Raw genomic sequence first — 23242 nt, forward strand, 5'->3', positions numbered from 1 at the left:
CTCCTCTTCACACCGACTTTATTTTTATTGTTTAAAGCACACTCTATATAGATGGAGAATTTAGTTCCCTTGAAACTGATATTCCCCTCACCCCCACCCTGTTTACACAGTAGGGCAACTGCTCCGAATTATACAAGATACTCCCCGAATTGCTGACTAAAAATTAAGTTGAACACAACCCATGTCTTTCAAAGATTTGAAATGGTTCAACCATCTTTTTATCTTCTATGTTTCATCATTTCCCATTCCAGCCTCTGTCAAAGTAAGCAAGTATCAAAAACTGCAAATACCAAAAACGTAGCTCCAGATCTTATTTTAATGAGATTTTAATTTGAGAGTTAGGCTATGTTTGGACACACATCAAGTAATTACCAAAATGCTTTACTGGTCTTGCATTAAAATGTGATTTACATGTGGTGATCAGAGAAACCATAGTGAGTTTTGTGGAGATGAGAGGAAAAGGTCATGTAGTGAAAACAGTTAACTGTGTAGCTACAGCATAGAGCCATCAGTTTCAGAAAATATTCTGAGATATTCTCTGATATTATCAGCATCTTTGTAATATTGTTCTGTCATATCTTGTCAATATGTACAATAAAATTCATACCTGTTAGTAAAATGTTGTATATAATGCTGTTTCACTCTGCCTCCCCCAAGTGTCAAAACGGCAGGAAAAGTTACCCATTTTTCCTTCTCAGAACAAAACAAATGGCATGAGATGAAAATAAAACTCACCTGAATGAAATGGCTTTTGCAGCTAATGAGGACAGATGCGCTCTACTGCTTTCATCGGTATTGCACCAATGAACCAAAAGGCCTTGCTTTTATCTTTTTGACTAATGCCATACAAGTCAGTTTAAGTGGCTCATTCACATATATTACCAGAAAGAAGATAAGATTGCTCTTGTGTACTTAAAGAACATGTGCAGTGTGGCAAAACTATTCTAGTGTACAGACATGCAATCTTGTAAAGTGCAATTACAGCTGACATTTAACCCGCAGTGCTTAAACTACGTTTAACGTAAAGAGCTGGACAGAACTTATTTAATCAAATATATTCTGTTAAACAGATGTGCTGCTGAGTACAGAAATTACTTGTATAATTAAATCCTATAATAGAATTGTATTTTTCTGCTCTGAACCATTTTAAAGCTATTCTTAGACAGACCTCTATTGTGATCAAGCTGCAAATCTACCTTATTTAAATTATTTCAAATGAATAAGCACATTTGATATTTTATGTGGTCTTGACTACTTCAGCCTCTATGCTTTTAATACCCTCATACACTAAATTTGTAGTATCTCTATAGGGTAACTGAAGCATTTTTCAAATTAGTAACAGAAAATAGAGAAAAAACCAAAATAACTTCATGTGCCTGCATCTCCGAACAATTTTAAGACTTTTCATTTCAATATTATAGAAACAATGAAGTCACTACTGTCAGCAAAATCAGCTTGACAAAATAAATATGCCATATCCATGCTAACATATGCATGTTCTTGACACTTCTTGTATTTTCTTTTTTTTTTTTTTTTCATTTTCACAGACTCAAACATGCAAACACAATATTTAGTTTACCGAACAGGCTTCTGACCTCTTACTCTCCCTTAACGCTTTGTCTCCTTTCTTCCAAGTGATAGTTGGCTTTGGAGAGGCTTGTGGCTTGCACTCAATGACAACGTCTTGGCCCTTGGTAATAATTATTGTTTTCCTCCTTTGATTTAGTGGGAAAATGGGAGCTGAAGCTGTTAAAAAGAAGTACGTTAACCCTACAGAGAACAATCACAGCTTCTAATAGAAGGCTAGCATAATAGATTTGGTTTGGGGGACAGAATATCCATTTTTGGCTTGGAAATTATGACACCACAGATTAGATGAGATTTTACAAAATATTTGAAATCAGCAGCAAAGTCTAGATGGCAGGTCCATAACTTAATGCAGTTATGAATTAGTGAGATGTCCTTCACATCAGCATATTAAAGTAAGATTGCTTGTGAGATCCAATAGCTTTAGAAATTAAATACTACTGTTGATTTAGCTACACCTTTTCCAAAATTTTTGGACTTCATAGGTAACTTGTTAGAAGTTATGAAAAATGAAAAGAAGTTTAAATTCAACAGCTATCCAAAATGCACTCTCTAGAGTTTATTCTTACAAAAAGTATTACTGGTAGAGAAACTTTGTTGCTTTCCCTTTTAAAATTTGTCTGAATACTGGGAACTGAAAAGTGAGAACTTCTTAACAGACGATATTTTACCATGTCTTGTTCTTAGTATCTCAGTTTTCAAGAAGTCCCATTGACTACAATACATTCTCTAAGGTAATAAATGTATCACAAAATGACACTAATTACTGTAATTTCACATCAAGAAAGGACAGTTGTTCTCAAATAATCTCATTTGTTTGTGTTTTTCTTAAAGCAGTTGTGCAAAACCAGAATCCCCCCTGCAACTATCTCAGCTACACCTATAGGAACTTATTACACTCCATTGCCTCACATATGTAGGAATTTCCTACCATTATTTTTGGTAATTTTCATACCAGAGCTATTTATATGGACAATTTATTCTGTTCTTTTCCCTTTAATAATCCAGAAAATTAAACACAACTACTTCTTTAATGCAACATTATGGTTAAAATTTAACAGGGGTACTATTTCGCAAGTGACAAAATGAAAGGCTGATTTTATTGCAGCAACATATAATGGCCATTTCCAATATTAGAGAATTTCAAAGAAAGTGTGCAACTACCTGATATAATAGGTATACTTATTTTATAATGGATATAAAAAAACAGAGCAAGAGAACATTGTAATCAACAGGGATCTCTTTGCTGACTGAATCACAAATGACAAAGGAAAGTGATGGAAAGAGCGCAACCACTGACTGTGGGGTTCAATTTATGGCTAGACAGAAATATTTTGAAGAGTTATCAGTGAAATTCTAATGTTGGCCAGATATGAAATAGTGGAAATGTACTAGATAGGTTATTCTTCAGAGGAACCAAATCTTAGCTCAAATGCAGTATATTATTTCAGTAACTTCAGCTTTATTATTCATCTGACTAGGAGTTTACAAGATAAATTCCCTGGTGCAGGGTTTGAAATTTGCAAGGTTTCAGCAGTGCAGAGACCCCTAGTCTCTGATATGGCCACTGAATTACTTTGAAAGCCACCTGTCTTCCAGCTATACAATACTCTAAAAAAGATCATGAGACCCTTACAAGTCTGTCTCACTTAACCCCGTGGAGGTCCTCTTATCACTATTCTCCCATTGTGTATTACCACAGTTTGCTTTAAGGAAAACTAGAGTGTTGGAAAGACATGCTTCAAGTTTTTCTTCATTAATTCCCCACTTCAACTTTTGAATAATGATTTTTTTTTTATTATGTTTCCAGCTAATACTATGTAGTGTATTTGTTTTACTATGGGATGGTATTAGGTCAAGTATATGATTTCAAGTATTCAATCAGTTCTGGTGACTTCATAGGAAATTTTTACACCTTTAAAACTAAGATCATACTTAATTACCTTTGAATAATGGCCTTGGTAGAAATAATAATTTAATTTTAGCAGAGACTAAAATATATTTACTTTCTCTATGTTTCTTCTCCTGCACTTCTTTTTAAAAGAGTAAAAAATATGTTTCCATATATTTGAACTGAAATAGTCTTATATGAGAAATAGTCACAAAATGTAACTGAGTCAGTAATTTATGAAATAAAATTTTCAGTTAACCAAAGGACCTGTGCTCTCTTGGGCAACAAAGGACCCACTCACACATAAATAACAAGAAGAAAAAGGAACCCACTTTTATCTGCTCTGCTAAATTTGGACTGGTAGAAGATGTTCCTTATCATAACAGACCAAGAACAAATGTAATTATCAAAGGGAAAAAAAGGAACAGTCTGTTCTTTTTTGATAATACTCACCTAAAATCTTCAGCTCAGCACTGGCATAAATGGTGCCATACTTATTTTCTGCTAAGCACTGATACATTCCAGCATCTGAGAGATTCACACTGTGGATCATCAGAACACCATTAACCATCTCAATCCTGCTCTGTAATGGAATAAAAAAAAAAATCCATAAAAGCAAACAGGCACTGGAAATTTGCTATGCTATTAGTTTAAGGCAAAGGGACAAAATACATTATTAAGCTAAAATAAAACTGAGCAACAAATTTCCTTGGGCTTACTTTTTTCTTATTATGTAAGGGATGACAAGAATAAAGCAGATGTGGGAGGGCAAAAAAACCTCCAAAAATATTTAAAGGTAAATATTTTTCAGTGCAAGTTCACTATCTCCAAGGCTTGCTTTTGTTTGTTTGTTTGTCTTCTATTACCCTGGCATGATTTTTAAAAGCAGTTCATCCTTGGAACTTTAATGAGGCAAGAAGTCAGTTGTGGTGCAACATATCTGATGATCTTCACATCTCTAGCAAATGTTTCATTTTAGTCATGGTACTATTTTCATAAAAGTTCATATAAAAGATTGCTTGCATGACTATGAGTGAAAGGGTCTAGTTGCCTTCATCATTAGTGAAAATTTTTTATTTGAAAGGTCCACTAGTAGAAAATAATTATCAAAGCTGGAAGAGAAGGGGCATTAATAGCTGTTTATGGAAATGGGTACTTCACAGAGCTGTATAAGAAATAATTTGAACTGCTATAAAACATCTCTAAATTTCATTATTACAGCTGTAAGTTTAATAAAAAATTGATAAAGAACAGAGTGTTTGGGAATGCAGAGGAAATTGTGAAAAAAGTTATCTCTGTTTTAAGCTCCCAGTTTAAACTGAAATTTAATTTTAAATTTCAGAGCCTGGTGCAACTAATGGTTTGGAAAATCAGAAAACCAAAACATACAGATATTTAAATTGCTTCAATTTCAGGACTAATAGCTCCATCTAAAAAGGCAGAAATGGATAAAGTAAAGGGATATAACCTTATTTTCAATGCCTCACAGCTTCAAAGTAAACTGTGTTTATGTTTCCTTTCTCAATGTTTGCATAATTGGATGATGTTCACAGATAAAAGCGACATTCACTGAAAAGAAAGACATTACATCTTTTATATTCATAAATCCATTCTATGAATTCATTTACAAATGGAGACATTTTCTCCCAAAATTGAACAGCTTTATTTTAATCTGGAAAAATGCATGAAATAAATTTACAAAACTTTTCTTTACTCTAAATAATTTGAGACTATAAAATGGAAAGGTGCTTAGCAAAACCCACATTATGTGGGCTGATGTGTCGACGATTCAGTGAGAGAAACAGAACAAAGTAAAATAAATGGCAGGCCATGCCATGAGTGGTTTTTTAAAAGGAAGAAAATTTTATCTAGACCTAATTCTAAAATATATCAGGTGACTGTATTTAAGGACTTTACATTCAAGGAGTCTTACATGGAACATTTTAATGGTCTTGATGGTGAGTTGTGTTAGAATCATAGAATTCACAGATTCACAGAATTGTCTAGGTTGGAAGGGACCTTTCAGATCCCTGACAGTCCAACCATCAACCTAACACTGACAAAAACCATCACTAAACCATGTCACTAAGCACTATCTCTACTCATCTTTTAAATACTACCAGGGACGGTGACTCAACCACTTCCCTGGGCAGCCAATTCCAATGCTGAATAACCCCTTCAGCGTAAAAATTTTTCCTAATATCCAATCTGAACCTCCCCTGGTGCAACTCGAGGCCATTTGCTCTTGTCCTGTCGCCTGTGACTTGGGAGACGAGACCGACCCTGCCTCTCTACAGCCTCCTTTAAGGTAATTGTAGAGGGCGATAAGGTCTCCCCTCAGCGTCCTTTTCTCCAGGCTAAACAACCCCCGTTACCTCAACCACTCCTCATAAGACTTATTCTCCAGACCCCTCACCAGCTTGGTTGTCCTCCTCTGGACTCGCTCCAGAACCTCAATGTCCTTCTTGTAGTGAGGGGCCCAAAACTGGACACAGTACTCGAGGTGGGGCCTCACCAGCGCCGAGTACAGAGACACGATCACCTCCCGAGTCCTACTCACCACGCTGTTCCTGATACAGGGCAAGATAATGTTGGCCTTCTTGGCCACCTGGGCACGTTGCTGGCTCATGTTCAGCCAACAGTTGACCACCACCCCCAGGTCCTTTTCTGCCAGACAGCTCTTCAGCCACTCTTCTCCAAGCCTGTATCACTGCATGGGGTTGTTGTGACCCAAGTGCAGGACTCGGCACTTGGCCTTGTTGAACCTCATCCCATTGGCCTCAGCCCATTGATCCAGCCTGTCCAGATCCCTTTGTAGAGTTTTTCTACCCTCAAGCAGGTTGACACTCTCACCCAGCTTGGCGTTATCTGCATACTTACCGAGGGTGCACTTAATCCCCTCGTCCAGATCATTGGTAAAGATATTAAAGAGGACTGGCCCCAATACCGAGCCTGGGAGACACCAGTTGTGACCAGCCTCCATCCATTCACCACCACTCTCTGGGCCTGGCCCTCCAGCCAGGTTTTTTACCCAGCGGAGAGTACTCATTACTTGCATTTTACCCTGTTACTTGCAGAGAATTAATGGAGTTGAAAACTGATGAAAATATAATTGTCATTGTCCCTCTTACATTACCCTGCTTCTGTTTTGAATAGTATGATTATGTGCAAAATATAGGAAATAAGATAACAAAATATCAGGGGAAATACAAAGAAATCTGATTCAGCAAATACAACAATTCTCTGAGTTGGTACTATCTTTTTATACAGAAAAAAATAGATACAAATAGCAGAATAACACTTTCTAAAGAAAAAAAAAACATACTGGAGATTGCTTAAATGTACATTATAGTACACTGGAAAAGGCTGTTGCAGATACAGCTCAGAAGGTCTCATCTCCCAAATATTTCTGAACTACAGATAATTAGTGATGAATGCAATTTTACATTGCTTGAGATGATTCGGAGGGGATATGCATAGAAAACCTGTCTGTACACTAACACTTAAAAACTAACCCAGGAAACAGTCGTTTCTGAAGTACTTTTCAGTACTTTCTTTAACTGGCTTTATCTGAATGAGAGGAGAAATATGCAACATACTGGTGACTTCTCATCTAATGTACCTGTGGCCAGAGAGGAGCTCCATTTTTCAGCCAACGATATGTGGGCCTTGGCTTTCCAGTGGCTTTACATTCCCATCGGAGCTGATCTCCACTGTCTAATTGAGTATCATTAAGTTTCTCCACCCAATGTGGGTAGGCTGCAAGACAAAAATACCGTGCTATATACAAAGCATATAAACTGGTAAGTCTCTAGCTGATATGCAAAGACCTAATCAATTAAAGAGCTTAAATTGCGACCTTTATGAAGCTTATCTTACTCTCAGAAAGAAGAACATTTAAACAAACAACCAAAACTAGGAAAGTAATAAAATTAACAAAACTCTGTAACTTTCAAGGAAATGCTGTAATGGCACCAGGCAGTAAGCAGTATAATGATCAGGAATAGAAATCTGCCTGATTTAATGAAGTCCAATGGACTAAATTATAGTACTATATGTTAATGCATTAATTATTATTGAATTTAAGAGTATTTGCTTGGTACTAACCATAGAATATTTAGTAACATTTCAAGACATAAGCTATTCAAATTTTGGTAATGAGGTCAATCATCATAGACTGTTTAATGAAATTTTCTCAGTTTACTAGGAAATCACGATTTATTCAGCTAGGGGTGACTGGGCATTTGATAAGGTATTGCACATATTTTTGTTAAAGGTTCTTGGCTTTAATTCAGATTTCAAGAGAGAAAATTCTTTTAATGTTTTTAAGCACAGAACCTTCGAGATTTCCAACATTCGTCAGGAACATAAATTACACAGTAAGACAATGTTAAAACAGTCTTTCTTTAAAGGTAGACAGTTGTTAGGTATATATGTGATCATTAGTACTTAAATTCCATATAATAATCTTTTAAAAAGCAGAGAATATTTTTTTTGCAGAGAAGTAGATCTTTAATGGAGCAGTGGATGAGATAGCTATACGTAGGATGCTATAATTTGGAAACTTTGTAAGACTCAGTGAGGAACTGAGCATTAATATGCAGAAATAAAAATATATGCTCAAAAGCCAGATTTTGGGTTTTCATACTGTAACCATATCAATTTGTACAGCAAAGAGGAAGAAAGATTAAATTAATTAAAATAATGATTTTAAATGTTGGTGTGTTGTGGTTTTTTTGGTTTTTTTGGGGGGTTTTTTTTTTGGTTTTTTTCAAATAGTAGAGAATAAGTAGCTAAAAGACCTTCATTGCTAAAGGAATGTAAAATTCTTCTGCTTGGTATGAACAGAAGTCCAGATCTGTCACAGCAAAGTCTCTGCTTCAAACGCTGGATAATTGATAACGTACTTAAACATGGAGAACTGAGTTTAAAAATAAATCTTTGAATCTAGCTGGCATTTGACAGGTCACTAATCAAAGACGTGAGAAGATATGAACAGGCATGACAGGTGACTAACTGCTTCTAGCTTACATTTCGTGCATGGATGATAAAGAAAGTGAATGAGGTGTCTATCATTCCTAAGCAGAGAATAGTCTGCTTCAGAATCCCTGACCAGACAGTTGTCAGAAGCTGGAAATGTATCAGAAAAAAGAATCACCCATTTCCCTTTTAATAGAGGAAAACAGAGATAAGATTGACCCAACCTCACTCCCAAACTCAAGACCAAAACATCTGCTCCCTTACTCTTCCTAGGGAGGCAATGCACGACATGCTCCCTATGTGCTCTGCAGCGCTGAATCACTTAATTCTTAACTTATATCAAAGGATCCCATGAAGTCCTCAGAAGCAGTTTGTGAGAGTCTCTGCTTACTTGTTGTCTATTAATTGTCCTAAGAATATAATTTGATTGCATTGTATAGTTGAAGCTGCTGTTTTCTTTTTGAGTGTTTCAGTATGCTCAAAGGAAGCATGCTGAGAAACAATTGTTTCCTTTGAAAATGAGTATGCTAATATGATTTTGGAGCATATGACAGTTAAATGTGTAAATAAAAATTCATAAAAGTTAGCCAGTGGTGCCATAAAATCATGCAGTTTCAAAAAGGTGCTAAACTGTTCCTATTTATATCTCATTCTTTTTATTATTTTACTGTTCTGAAAATTCTACCATATGATCCAAAGCATATCTAGTCTTATTCTTCTATGTTGAATTGGATCTCATCATGGACCAGAGCATTCAGGATTAGGGTGTGCAACTGTTTACACTGAAATAAAACTGTCTCCTTGAGCCTGGCTGCAGAGTTGTTCTCAGTACACAAGTGCCATTCCCTACCCTCTGTCTGTGGCTGTCTTGACAGCATAGTCATGGCATGAGTTTTCCTCTGTAACCACAGACTTGCAAATCACAGGGGTACGATTGATCGGTATTAACAACTTTGTTTCATTAGTTGGGGTATTTCTACCCCAAATTTTCTCCTCATAGCGTAAATGGCCTTCGGATTCATAACTTTCAAGATATTGAACTTGCCATCAGCCAAGGCTCAGATTCCCACCCCTCTGAGAACAAGGTAACAAAGCAATAAGTAGATGTAGCAGGGATAGAGCATGATTGAGAGAAATATTTTCATCACTTTCTGGCTTCCTTTCATCGCTGTTACTTTGCCACAGAGGATTCCCTTTCTGCTCATTAGCAAGGGTCACTTTCCATAGTATCATAACACTTGTTCTTAAACCTTGTAGATAATTATAAAAGTGAAACGTTTAACTGGATGAACAACCTCTGACAACCTCTGAATCCATATATTATTTTCTTTAACAAAAATGTGTTGACATCATCCTGATATACATACAGGCAAAGAAAACTTCATTCCATAATTACACATGGTTAAGTAGAAAATATAAACTCTAAGAAGCATTTAAACAGATTTCAAAAGTAACAGGTTATTTTTTCTTTTTATAGATGTAACACTCATCTTGGGGCAAAATAGGTGTTTGCTTGTTTTTTATCTGTCCAGTGATGAGTTTTGGGGTGAATGTAAGAATATGTTTTATTATTCAGTAGTCTTTATGAATACTGTGCCACAGCTTTATGCGGTGCTCCTGAGATTTTAAAATCACCATCCAATCCTTGATTTATTTTATGCTGCATTTCTGCACCTGTTTATTCAAGGATGTCAAAATATTTTACAAACACAAATTGGCAATAAATCTTCAAGCTTACAAGCAAATTTTTATATCCTCTGTGCAAAACAAAATTCACATGTAGAAAACTCAGCCTACTTTCTAAAATTACTAAGCAACTTTTTGACTGAAAGGAAATTAAGGAAAAATTTTGCATAGACAAATTACTTTGGATAGTGTTTTAAAATGTGAATAAGAACAGAGTTTGGAGTGAAAAAAAATTATTTTCTGGACACAAGGCCAATTGGGAAGTATAAAGTAGGAGAAGAATAGGTAGCTATCACAGTGAGAAAGATAAGATTGCAAATCTCAAACAAAGCTGCAATTCTGACCACAAAAATCTCTTTCTCTCTAGCCAGTTTTACTATACGTATCTGGGGCTAACTTGTAGTGGCAGCAATGGATTTTCTTCCATACAATTTTTATAAGGAAGTTATTAAAATGTTTTTTAAAATCAGGATGGTCCGTTACACTGTATTACAGAATATTCCTGCCCTCAGCTGCTTGTTGCACTTTGGTGTTACAGCAAACCTCCCCTGCTGTTGTGGAAACAGCACTGCTTATGGGGTACTGCTGTGAGCAGGATCAGGGAACTGATCCAGCTGAAAGGAAAATGGACAAAAAAGTGTTTTTGTGGTCTGATTCACACCACTAACACTAGTAAGTAGGTAACACAGAAGCAAACCCAAGAGGTCAGGAGTAAGAGAGGAGCAGGAATTACACAAACCAGCGATTACCATTGGGAAAATGTTTCTAGTCAGGATTTGTGGAGGAACTGTGATTACAAAAGGTTATTGGTCCTCAGCACAGGAAAGACTTGTTAGAGGAGGTCCAGAGGAGGACCACAAAAAAATCAGAGGGCTGGAACACCTCTCCTATGAGGAAACGCTGAGAGAGGTGAGGTTGTTCAGTTTGGAGATGAGACAACTCCCAGGAGAGTTTATTGTGGCTTTTCAGTACTTGAAGTAGGCTTATAAGAAAGATGGGGACTGTTGCCATAGGACACGGGGTAGTGGTTTTAAACTAAAAAAGGGAAGATTTAAACTAGATACAAGGAATAAATTTTGTACAATGAGGGTGGTGAAACACTGGCACAGGTTTCCCAGAGACGTAGTAGGGGACCATCCCTGGAAACTTCGAAGGTCAAGCTGGACAGGGCTCTGAGCAACCTGATCTAGTTTAAGATGTCCCTGCTCATTGCAGGGGGCTTGGACTAGATGGCCTTTAAAGGTCCCTTCCAACCCAAACTGTTCTATGATTCCATTCTATGTTTCTTTGAATGTATCCACCCAAATTTTAATATTTATGCTCTCTTCTATTAATCACTTTGAGCTTGAATTAAATTTCATGGAAACTTATAGGATGAGCAGATCACGTGGCGAATAGCCACACCTCTCAAAATAAGTTGCAGTGCGTATGAGGATGTCTTTCATGATCAAAAGTTTATTTTTAATGCCTTTGTCATTTCTACAGCTGAGTTTCCACTAAATGCTGAGACTACAACAATCTGAAATTGTCAGCATCTGAAATACCACTTTCTGAACAACATCTGAAGCATCAGCTGCATCAGACAGTCACTGGATTGGAGCACCAGGTAAGAAATGAAAAGTCACTAGTTTCTGACTAAATGTGACCAGACAGGCAGACTGGTGTCCTGGGCTTTCTCCAAAATACTCTGTGGTGACCCAGATCAGATGCAACTGACAAGATGAAGAAAATTCAAGCAGACAGCAAGCAAGCTCCTACAAATATGCAAATTGTGAGACTGCAGTATGACACAGCTGGTCCTACAGCCTGCTCTGAAATTTTACAAGAAACCCCTGGTAAGGCATGATGGCCTACATCTGAATTTCTGAGCCAAAATAATCACTATCTCCTGAAGGAATAAGTTGTCAGTGAAAAGACAAAGAGCTTAAAGGTAAATAATTCATGTTGACTGTTGTTATAGTAAGAGGTACAGCAGGAAATGCTGTTTCAAGTATCACCCCCAAATCCTGCCATATCGGCTGTCAGCGAAAGAAACTGAGCATTTTGTAAAGTAATATTAGTTTAAACTCTGTGCGGCTAAAAAGCTTCTTACCCAAACCCTCTTACACCCCTGGAAAGGGTTGTCAAGGCTTGTAGGCCAATGAGACAATAATGTTGTCTTCAGGAGCACTGAAGGCTGTGAGAGGTTCACTGGGGAGTATTTAATCTCAAGGCCAAGAAAAGGCACTGGTAGGGGGGTAGTAACAGTTTGCACTTCTTGTTCTGCTGTACTGGAGGTCGCTGCTGGTCTCCGTCTGGAAGCTCTCTGTTACGTACTCTGACCTCACTCCCTGTTAATGCAGATAGGTGAAACTCTGACTCAGATATGGTTTTGACTTACCTGCAAGATAATATAAGTCTCACATATCTGTTAATCAGAGAAATGAGACAATCTAAAGTGGACCTCCTTTCTGTGATGTCAAAAAAGTTGTTCTAATATTATGGCAAAAATTGCCAACTAGCATAAATTTTGCACTATCCATAAGGCCAGTGACTGTAAAAAAATATAATTTTGAGAATAGTGGAGAACTAAAAATTCATATTTCTATCTGGACAATGTAGAATAAAACTGGCATAGGAAATGTTTTCTATGGACTCAGAGATTTAAGCACTGTCTTGATTTCTGCTCAAAACAAAAATATGTCCAGATTAATGAGAGAAGCAGAGTTGTGTACAACACTACATCATGTTTCTGTGAGTTTATGCCACAGGTCTGCAGGGTGCTCTTGAGGAATTAATTTCATTTGCTAGCATCTTAGTTTCTCTCTCGAAGAGTACCTTTTTCATTCCATTAACTCTGAAAGGGGAAGGCAGAGGTAACTGTAACTCCTTCATAAGGTGCTTTGGCATGCATCTAGTAGTTTCACATTTCTAGGAAACAGCCAGTTATGAGCTAGGGTTCATGTTATAACCCAAATTATTTCTTTTTAAATTTCAGACATTTTAAGAAATGTTTTTGAAAAAGACCAGGCATGCTGCTAAGTACCCCTGGCCCTTAGGTCTCTGGCAGGAGCTGCTATACTTTCATGGAAGTAATTGATAGTAAGAATTTGTAATACTGGAGAAATATCGCTGGGGTACTGGCAAAGTAGGATGCCTTGAGTAGTTTCTGGGCTTTGACTGCTGTTTTCAGTAAAAGCATTACAATCATAGAATCATAGAATTATAGAATCATTTAGGTTGGAAAAGACTTTTAAAATTATCAAGTCCAACTGTAAACCTAGCACTACCAAGTCCACCACTAAACCATGACCCTAAGTGTCACATCGACACTTCTTTTAAGTATCTCCAGGGATGGTGACTCAACCACTTCCCTGGGCAGCCTGTTTCAATTCTTGATAACCCTTAGGTGAAGAAATTTTTCCTCATATCCAATCTAAACCATCCGTGCCGCGACTTAAGGCCATTTACTCTTGTCCTATCACTTGTTACTTGAGAGAAACGACCAGCCCTCAACTCTCTGCAACTTCCTTTCAGGTAGTTGTAGGGAGCAATAAGGTCTCCCCTCAGCCTCCTTTTCTCCAGGCTAAACAACCTCAATTCTCTCAGCCACTCCTCATACGACTTGTTCTCCAGACCCTTCACCAGTTTCATTGTCCTTCTTTTATAAAACCTTTGGAACAAGTGCACTATGGTTGGTATGTCCAAAACAAAAGGTGCAAGCTACCACCTTTCCTATCACAGGTTTTTTCCAGCATATGCGAAAAAAACCAACCCCGAAGACAAAAACTGCCCTTGGCTCTAGATGGATGAGAATGAAAAGTAAGGAGAGAAGCATCATCCAGAGATATGCTGATACTCACTAAAAATGATGGAGCTAAGATAAAGACACTGGAAAGCTGGAGGAGACAGGAAAATTGATTACGTACATATGGAAAATAAACTAAATATATGATGCCAGGCTACAGTTATTTGATGAAAGTGTGTAACAAAGAACTGTGTATAGTTAGTAATGGGGAGAAAGCACTAGGAGTCATGGGCTGAAATCAAGAAAAGAAAAATAAAATGGATTAAAAGGAGGGACTCCTTCTTCAAGGTATCTATTAGCCTGAGGCCCTGTCTAAACTGCAGCAGTTGGAATTCCAGTGACTGCGATATTTGAAGACAGAAAAGAATTCAGTCTGAAAGATTCGTTGCATGATCTTCTGCAGTAAACCTTTCCTGCTAAGTATTTAAGGTTGTAGGATTCATGGAATGATACCAAGTGATGTAGCTTGTAAGAAGTAGGTGGGACTCAAACATGCATTCAATATAAGGAAAACTTTGACTGGTAAATATTCAGGGCATGTCTTATATGAGCTTTTGTTTCTAGCCTCTATGAAGCAGCAACAATATATAAAAGTCATGATTTTTACTAAATATTTTTAATTTCAGGTTGTGTTTATTTTTTTTTATGTTTTCTCAAAAAAGTTTTAGAAAGACCAATCCTTGAGAAAAATTTGTCAGCACCTTCTGAAAATTAGAACTTTCAGAAATTGTGCATACCTAGATTGAGAATTTTTCACAAAAACAAAATCACTTCTCCAGCTCTGATTCCTGTACAACGAATTTGATAAAACTCAGCACCCAGGCATGGCAAGGGTGAAACATTAATAAAACCATGATAAAAATCCTAAGATGTTGCTAACGTTGTTTTCTGATAGATACATCATGCTTAAGTTACATGTCTTGCTATATATCATATCAGGAGAAAAAAAATAGACTTTTAAAATGATAGCGATACCCTTTAAACCTCCCCCCTCAAAGCCATAAACATCAAACATGAAATCGCATTTAAGCCAGTTCTTTGAGAGAGTCAACTTTATTTTTATTTCAGACTTTAATGCATTACTAAGGAATAAAAATATATAGCTTAATTCAATACTAATTGTATTTCAGAAGAAAGACATTTCATTTCTACTGGACCTTAGCATCCTTCATATGTAGTTAAAGCCTTAAGTGTGGACAAAGCATCACTGGATAATACTGTGTGCAGTTACACTTACTGTACACTTGTAGCTGTCCTCTGAAGACATTTCTTCCACGAGAGTTTTCAGCCTTACATTCGTACATCCCTGCGTCCTCTAGTTGCACATTGGGTATTTCAAGCACAGCTTGGGATTTTCTCAGGCGGGCTTTACTCGGATTATGACCATTAACTTTTCTCCAAGAGATTGTTGGAACAGGGCTGAAATATTTAGTAAAATTCTGTTAGCACTCTTCCTCTGTTAAGAATATAGATACTGTTATCTGGTAGTTTAAACACTTAATAATCTAAGCAGCAATAAAATATAACCACAATTAAGGTTCATATAATGTTTGATAAACCTCACTTGCTGTAGGGAATCCTTAATAAATGGTTTGTTACACGGAATGTGTCTCTTTCATCCACAAGGGAGGCTAAGTTTTTATTGAGATCAAGTAAATCACTTGAAATACTCTAGAGCTTCTTTAGCACTCTATGCTTTGTTCCTGAACACTTTCACTCAATAGGTAAAAGAAAATAACAAACCTGGATGAATTTAGCAAATTCCAACACTTCCCCATTTTCCTGCAATGAAACTGCTGTTCAGGAGATCAGTAAGTGATACATTCATCCAGGTGGAGGATTTCAGTACCAACGTATCTATCTTGCATAGATTAAGTTGACCAAAGTCTTGGGGACTTTTCTGTTGAAATATTCTTTAAGTTACAAAACTGGTTGTGTAAGAAATATATATTAATGGCATTCGTGCTTCTGACTCACAGAATTAAATGCCTGCTTGCTGGAGTGGAAGGGCTTTTCACTGTAGCTTGCTATTCCACACAGGTCTATGTGGAAACTGTGTCATTTACTTTCACTCTGAGGGAAGAAATGTATTAGATAGTGTTTGCACTTATTCAATTTTCTTTTGAGCCCAAACACTCATCAGTCATTGTGCACCCACTGGGCTTTTGGTACAGACAAACATTTGCCTAAATAGAGCAGTGGATACTTAAGGGGGAAGAAGAGAAAAAGGAAAAAAAGAAGAACTGTAGTTATAAAATGTTTGTTTGTGAGCTAAAAACTAGGCTGCTTCAGGTATTCCAAAAGAAGCTTGGAGGAATGGTTGGTTTCATAAAAGAAAACGTAACTGTTACCTGCTGATATATTTTCAAATAATATTTTATTCAAAGCTTCTGTTAATTTCTGCCACCATTGCTAACTACTTCTTGCTGTAACAATATGAAGTTACATTAAAAAAAAAAAAACCCACCTTTCCCTCAGTATTTTAGAGCATCCAGTTTGAGACACAACAAATACAGACATAGTAACCACCCATGAGTAATGCTCTAGCTATTCTTCAGCCAGTTAAAATCAGGCTGTGAGTTACTGCAGTTGTACTCAAACTTCCAGACATGATGCTCCAAATTCTAGTACTTCATAAAGACTCAGAAAATTCCCAGACTTGTAGTTGGAGGTCAGGTTTCTCTAATCTTATCTCCTGAATGTCACAAATCACTGAATTTCATTGAACATAAATACCTTCACAAAGCCAACATATAGTCCCATATGGAATGATATCCACTATATATTTGAATATATCAGCAAGAGAAAATCATTGTTTCCCTTATCACTTTGCTGCACTGATTACTTAACCTAACAAAAAACACTTTATTTTGAGTGTGTGTGGATTCATCTCTGAAACATTATCCCTACAATACCACTCTTGTTGTTGCAAAATGGTTCTTTAACACTGTTCCCCATAGATGAAATACATGTATGGAAATCAAATCACCTTTTTTTCCTTAGTAAACAAAACAGACTCATCTCTTTCTTCAGCACTCCAATTATGTATATCTGTTTCTTTTTATAGATAGTTGTGGAACATATGATGGGTATGGATCATATGAGATCTTTTTTTTCCCTTCCTGTCTCACCATGGAAGCTTTATAGCTTGCTCATTATTAATCTTACATTACTTTCTTGCTGACTGATTTTTCAGATTTTGTAACTCTTTTGTTCAGCTCTCTTTTGTTTGTAACTCTTTGGGTTCAGCTTTAAGTGTAAGCTCCCTATATGGTTGTCCTCTTTCTTTATGGAATATAGTTATATCACAATTTTTGGCTGCAAAACAGCCACCATGGCCAGGCAAAGTGTTTCATTAATCATTATTGATCACAACACAGGTCCACAGTGGAAATATTTTATGCTGGTCCAGTGCAATACTACTCAGCAACTGCTGTTTTTTGAATAAGATAGGTGTGCAAGTACACTCTATTTGGCACCATAAGGGTGCCTTTCTTGTTGCCCATTATTGCTTATTTGCCCTTCAGCCCTACTTCCAGTAAAATCAATGACAAAAATGCTTTTGCTCTATTGTCATGGAAGAAAACTGGTTCTGCTGAATAGAATTGTTAGGTGGAATTTTTTTCATATACACCCACATGTTTCTGAGAAACAATGAAAACATTATAAACCATGAAAGTTGTCTTATTTAGCTACTATGAGGTTATTCTGAAATTCAGGTATTTAGAAAATTTCTTTTAAAGTGCATTTAACTATTTTTTTTGAAATTTGCTTTCATGCGTGCTACGGAAAGTAAATGTGTATAGCATGGCAAATACAGAGGAAACTTGTTCTCTGAATCATTAGGAAACATTTTAAAAAAAACCTCAACTTTTTTCTTCATCAGTATGAGGTAGTAAGTGGAGTTTTTCAAGGAGATAAAATTGCTTTAGCTGTGTAGATTTAATGATTTCAAAGGAAAGCACTCCCAAACTGCAAATCACTATTCACAGACAACTTGTAGTGCTGTTTAATGAAGCTTCTTATTTTCCTTGCATAACTTACAAGTGAGGTATGAATTTTACATCTGAAATAAAAATATATCCATACCTATGTCTCCTCTGTGACTTGTGTGAGAATGAAAGAAAGAAATATGAGTGAGGATGTGAAAGAATAGAACTGTGTGACTGTTCTAGAAAACTCATAAAATCCACCATAAAAGCTAACTAATATATGCACATATTGTTCATCTTTTCAAAAGATCCACAGCTTCCTTAGAAATAAAGCAACATCAGAATTATCTCTAACATTAATATGAGTTTAATGTAATATGCATAATTGTTAAATCTTATAATCATTATAATCCATTTTTATTTTGGTCTCAGCAGACATTTATGGGAATATAGTTTCCTTGTTTATTATAACCCTGTTCACATTCAACTCCTATGAGTAACTTTATCCAAGTTTGAATTGAGTTCAAAGATAAGATTTCTCCTCACTTTTGGAAATTAGCAGTTGAATACCACTGGTAAACCTTAGCACCACTGAGAAAAAAATCCTATTTGATTTCAGAAATACCATTGTTAAATCTCTCATTCATCTGAGATGAAATAAAAGTTCTAAGAGGTCATTGGTGACTGTGATAGACAGTACTGTGGGTTTGTTCACTTTGAACAATAATCTCTATTAATATCTCTAGATATCTCTATTAATAATCTCTAGATGAGATTATAGAGTCCATTTTCAGCAGTATATTAATTGGGATAAGCGCTATTGAATTTGTTGGGAATTCTTCAGAAGTTTCATTGGAAGAAGGAAGTTTACAGAATGTGGAAAAAGGGACTGGCCACTTGGGAGGAGTATCAGAACGTTGTCAGAGTATGCAGCAATGCAACGAGGAAAACTAAGACCCACTTGAAATTAAACCTGGCAGGGGATGTCAAAGACAATAAGAAGGGCTTCTTCAAGTACATCAGCAGTAAAAGGAAGACTAGGGAAAATGTGGGCCCACTGCTGAATAAGGTGGGCACTCTGGTGACAGACGATGCAGAGAAGGCAGAGTTACCGAATGCCTTGCTTTGGTCTTTACTGCTAAGGCCAGTCCTCAGGAATCCCAGACCCTGGAAGTAAGAGAGAGAGAGTCTGGAGAAAGGAAGACTCTCCCTTGATCAAGGAGGACTGGGTTAGAGATCATTTAGGCAAACTTAGCACCCACAAGTCCATGGGCCGTGATGGGATGCACCCATGAGTGCTGAGGGAGCTGGCAGATGTTGTTGCAAAGCTGCTCTCCATAATATTTGAAAAGTCATGGAGAACAGGAGAGATGCCTGGGGGCTGGAGGAAAGCTAATTTCACACCAGTCTTCAAAAAGGGAAAGAAAGAGGACCCAGGAAACTACAGGCCAGTCAGCCTCACCTCCATCTCTGGAAAGGTGATGGAACAGCTCATCCTGGATGTCATCTCTAAGCATGTAAAGGAAGAGAAAGTTATTGGGAGTGGTCAACATGGATTCACCAAGAGGAAATCGTGCTTGACCAATCTGATAGCCTTCTATGGTGGAATGACTGGCTGGGTGGATGAGGAGGAAGCAGTAGATGTTGTCTATCTCAACTGCAGCAAGGCTTTTGACACTGTCTCCTATAAAATCCTCATAGGCAAGCTTAGAAATTGTGGGTTAGATGAGTGGACAGTGAAGTGGATTGAGAACTGGCTGAAAGACAGAGCTCAGAGGGCTGTGATCAGCAGTGCAGAGTCCAGTTGGAGGCCTGTAACTAGCAGTGTTCCCCAGGTGTTAGTACTGGCTCCTGTCTTGTTCAATATATTCATCAGTGACCTGGAGGAGGGAAAATTGTACCCTCAGCAAGTTTGCTGATGACACAAAACTGGGAGGAGTGGCTGACACACCAGAAGGCTGTGGACAGGCTAGACAGTTGGGTGGAGAGGAACCTAATGAAGTTCAAGAAGGGAAAGTGTAGGGTCCTGCATGTAGGGAGAAATAACCCCATGCACGGGTACAGATTAGGGTCTGACCTGCTGGAAAGCAGCTCTGCAGAGAGTGACCTGGGATTTCTGGTGTACAGCAAGTTGATCATGAGCCAGAAATGTGCCCCTGTAGCCAAGAAGGCCAATTAAAAAGAGCATGGCCAGCAGGTCAAGAGAGGTATCCTCCCCCTCTACTCTGCCGTTGTAAGGCCACATCTGGGCTCCCAGTTCATGAAGAACAGAGAACTACTGGAGAGAGTCTTTGTAGCAGAGGGCTGATGATCAAGGGACTGGAGCACCTCTCGTATAAGGAAAGGCTGAGACATCTCAGTTTGTTTAGCCTGGAGAAGACTGAGAGGGGATCTCATTGATGCTTATAAATATCTAAAGGCCAGGTGTCAAGAGGATGGGGTCAGGCTCTTCTTAGTGGTGCCTGGTGACAGGACAAGGGGCAATGGGCACAAACAGGAACACAGAAAATTCCTTCTCAACATGAGGAAAAAATTCTTTACTTTGAGGGTGCTAGAGCACTGGAACAGGCTGCCCAGAGAGGTTGTAGAGTCTCTTTCTCTGGAGATATTAAAAACCTGCCTGGATGCATTCCTGTCCAACCTGCTCTAGGTGAATCTACTTTGGTAGGGGAGTTGGACTAGATGATCTCCAAACCTACGATTCTGTGATTCTGCAAAAGAAAAATGCTTTGAAAAAACTATTGGAAGCAATTTTATACTTTTTTTTTTTTTTCTTTTTGCAATTTAATCTGAAAAAAAAAATTAATTGGATTTATAAAGCATATGTTTATTTCAGAAACAGTGTGAGGTGCAAATGAGAGTAATGTCTGAATTTTAAAATATCTTTTCCATGGATCTGAGCTCCTAGTTTTTCAGTAATATCTTAACTAAGAATGCATAGGTTACTTTTTCTATTTTTGGTTGGTTCAAATTGATGTGCTCTTTTGAAATATTTTACCTTCTACTTTAATTTCGATTCCTCTCCACACTATTTCTTTTTACCATGCATCACTGTTCTGAGCTATGCCTTCAAATCCACAGGTTCACATCATAATATATCTTGAAAACCTCTGCATGCCTGTGCATTTGAGACTAGAAAAAAAACTTTCTCTTTATTCCCTGCAGCCTTGCAACTGTGTTAAATATCTTCTAATTATTACAGGATAATTATATAGGATTAAAATGTTGAGGAGTATCATGAAATTCTCTCCATCAGATACTTTCCAGAAATGCCCATCAACCATTACCATGATTCTACCTTTAGAATGTCCCATATAAATCTATTCTGGTCAGATGCAAAGATTTAGGAGACAAGATAATAACTTTTCCTTTCATTTGGTTATTAAAATATAGTTAGCACTCATGAAATATTGCAGCTGTGAGTACTGGTGATTTAAGAATAGAAATTGAATAGAAGGAAATGATGATAAGCTTGAAACCTGTGTGCAGGAACAAGTCCAGGTCTGCAAGTCACATCAACACACATCTATGACTGTACTAAAAAGGCCTGATGAATCACTGTCATATACTAATGTGGATGTGCTTTCCTACCACTGCTGGCTTGTTCTTTATGGCACAGAGCAAGGACACTGTGCTTGCTTGGCTGCATGTCCAGTTCCACGTCATTTTCTTCACACTGTAAGTCCTAACGTTAGAGCATCTCGAACATCCAAAATACCACTATGGATAATGATTTTTGTCTATAATGATTCATTATTCATAGTGAATTACACTCCAGAGGCTTTGCTCTACTGATTGATCAGAGTCTAAACTGTTAGCTCAAACTTGAACCTTAACAGTTTGATAGCTAAAGTTAGAAAATGCAACTGACACTTGTGGCGATTTCAAAGATTTTTCCAAATTCTTAAATTCAAGTTAATCATGAACCCAAGAGTCATCTGATTAAGATGTAATCAAACGAGAAATAAAGATCCACAATAGGCAAGGTATTGATTTCACAAGTAGTGATTAAAGGGGAAACACTATTCTGCAACATTTTGTTTCTCCATTTGAAAGTTAGATAATGGTATATACTCTTAAAGAAATCTCAACAGCGCAGCTAGATGATGAAAAATTTAATACAAAAGAGCTGAACATCTGCTGTGGATTCAGTGTTGGTCACATTGCAAAATTCCATATTATTTTTTTTCATGACAGTCTAGCAAATGTTATATTGTGGGATGGAGGAGGTGTTGAACTACTGCAACTGTTAAATAAGGACAGAAGTAAGCCCAGTTTTTTCCTCAGCTATCGAGTGACCCTTTTTTCTGTGTCTCTGTATCACACCCTACCTCAGCTTGCTGGCTGGGGCACTCTGAAGTAAGTGGATATTCTTCTAAAAAGTATTAAAGACGTAACAATAGGTAAATTGTCACCAGCTTGTGACTTGATCAAGGCTGTTGAGAAGAGAATCTGAAGCAACTTCAAAAGCAGAAGACATATATGACATCTGCTGTGTTAGTATGGGGGATAATACATGAAGAATCCACAAATTTAATTTAGGGGAGACAAATGCTTTGAAGCAGAAATTTGCCTGAAAAGGTGACATGTTTTTGGCAGGTATTCATATGGATTCTCAGGGCCACATTACTACAGTGCCACTGTGTTTACTTGCCCTGTGCAAAGCTATTTTATAACTGAACTTTCTCTCATGTCATTTTTCTCTGTTCCAAATTTTGCCCAGGCAGAATTTCTGTAGCTGCACATTAATCTAGGATTAATTAATCTGATACATTAATCTAGGATTGCCTGACTCTGCTGTACTGATATGGCTAGTGTATGTATACAGATCAGTTCCAGAGGACTAGCAACAATGAGTCGGGGACTTCCAGAAACAACAGGTCTACCACTAATCATGATGCAAATGAGAAGCACATGTAAATTCAGTGTGTCTGGGGTCTGCAAAATGGCTTTGAACCTGCCGATCAGCTACGGAGTTTGAAGACCGTGAGCATGATAATTTTTGGAAGTGCTGGATTTCATGCTTTTGCACCACACAGTATTATATGCATTTATTTCTTTGTGGGAAGTCCTGAGAGAAATACCACAATGGTAACTCCGGGGACCTACTATTGACAATTGACAGAATTTGTTTCCTTCTGATCCTCTCAACCTTTGACACAGAGAGAAAGCCCACATATGTGCTTCTGGATAGTAAGTTTGGAATGCAGTAAAATAGTCCTCCAAACTAAAGCAAAGCTGGGTAAATTATTGAACAGAGTTTTTAGTAGCATTTACAAGTTCTCTTTGATGATTGTGAGAGAGAAAGGGAAGGGATTGGTAATATTGCTTCTTCGAGAATGACATTCTACTGATGGGGACTTGCAGTTTGGTGGGTTT

General features: G+C 37.3%; 1 protein-coding gene across 1 annotated transcript in view; it reads right to left on the reverse strand.

Moving 5' to 3' along the window:
- The window catches only part of CNTN5 (contactin 5), a 273540-nt gene that overhangs the window by 134566 nt on the left and 115732 nt on the right, over positions 1 to 23242 (reverse strand). Inside the window, exons 8-11 of the mRNA XM_074150159.1 lie at positions 15169 to 15350; positions 7101 to 7237; positions 3932 to 4061; positions 1596 to 1746 (exon numbers count right to left, since the gene is read on the reverse strand). Coding sequence (XP_074006260.1) covers positions 1596 to 1746; positions 3932 to 4061; positions 7101 to 7237; positions 15169 to 15350 — 600 coding nt within the window. The remainder of the gene's footprint in view (positions 1 to 1595; positions 1747 to 3931; positions 4062 to 7100; positions 7238 to 15168; positions 15351 to 23242) is intronic.

The sequence above is a fragment of the Numenius arquata genome, chromosome 1 (genome assembly GCF_964106895.1).
Source record: "Numenius arquata chromosome 1, bNumArq3.hap1.1, whole genome shotgun sequence".
Taxonomy (NCBI): Eukaryota; Metazoa; Chordata; class Aves; order Charadriiformes; family Scolopacidae; genus Numenius; species Numenius arquata.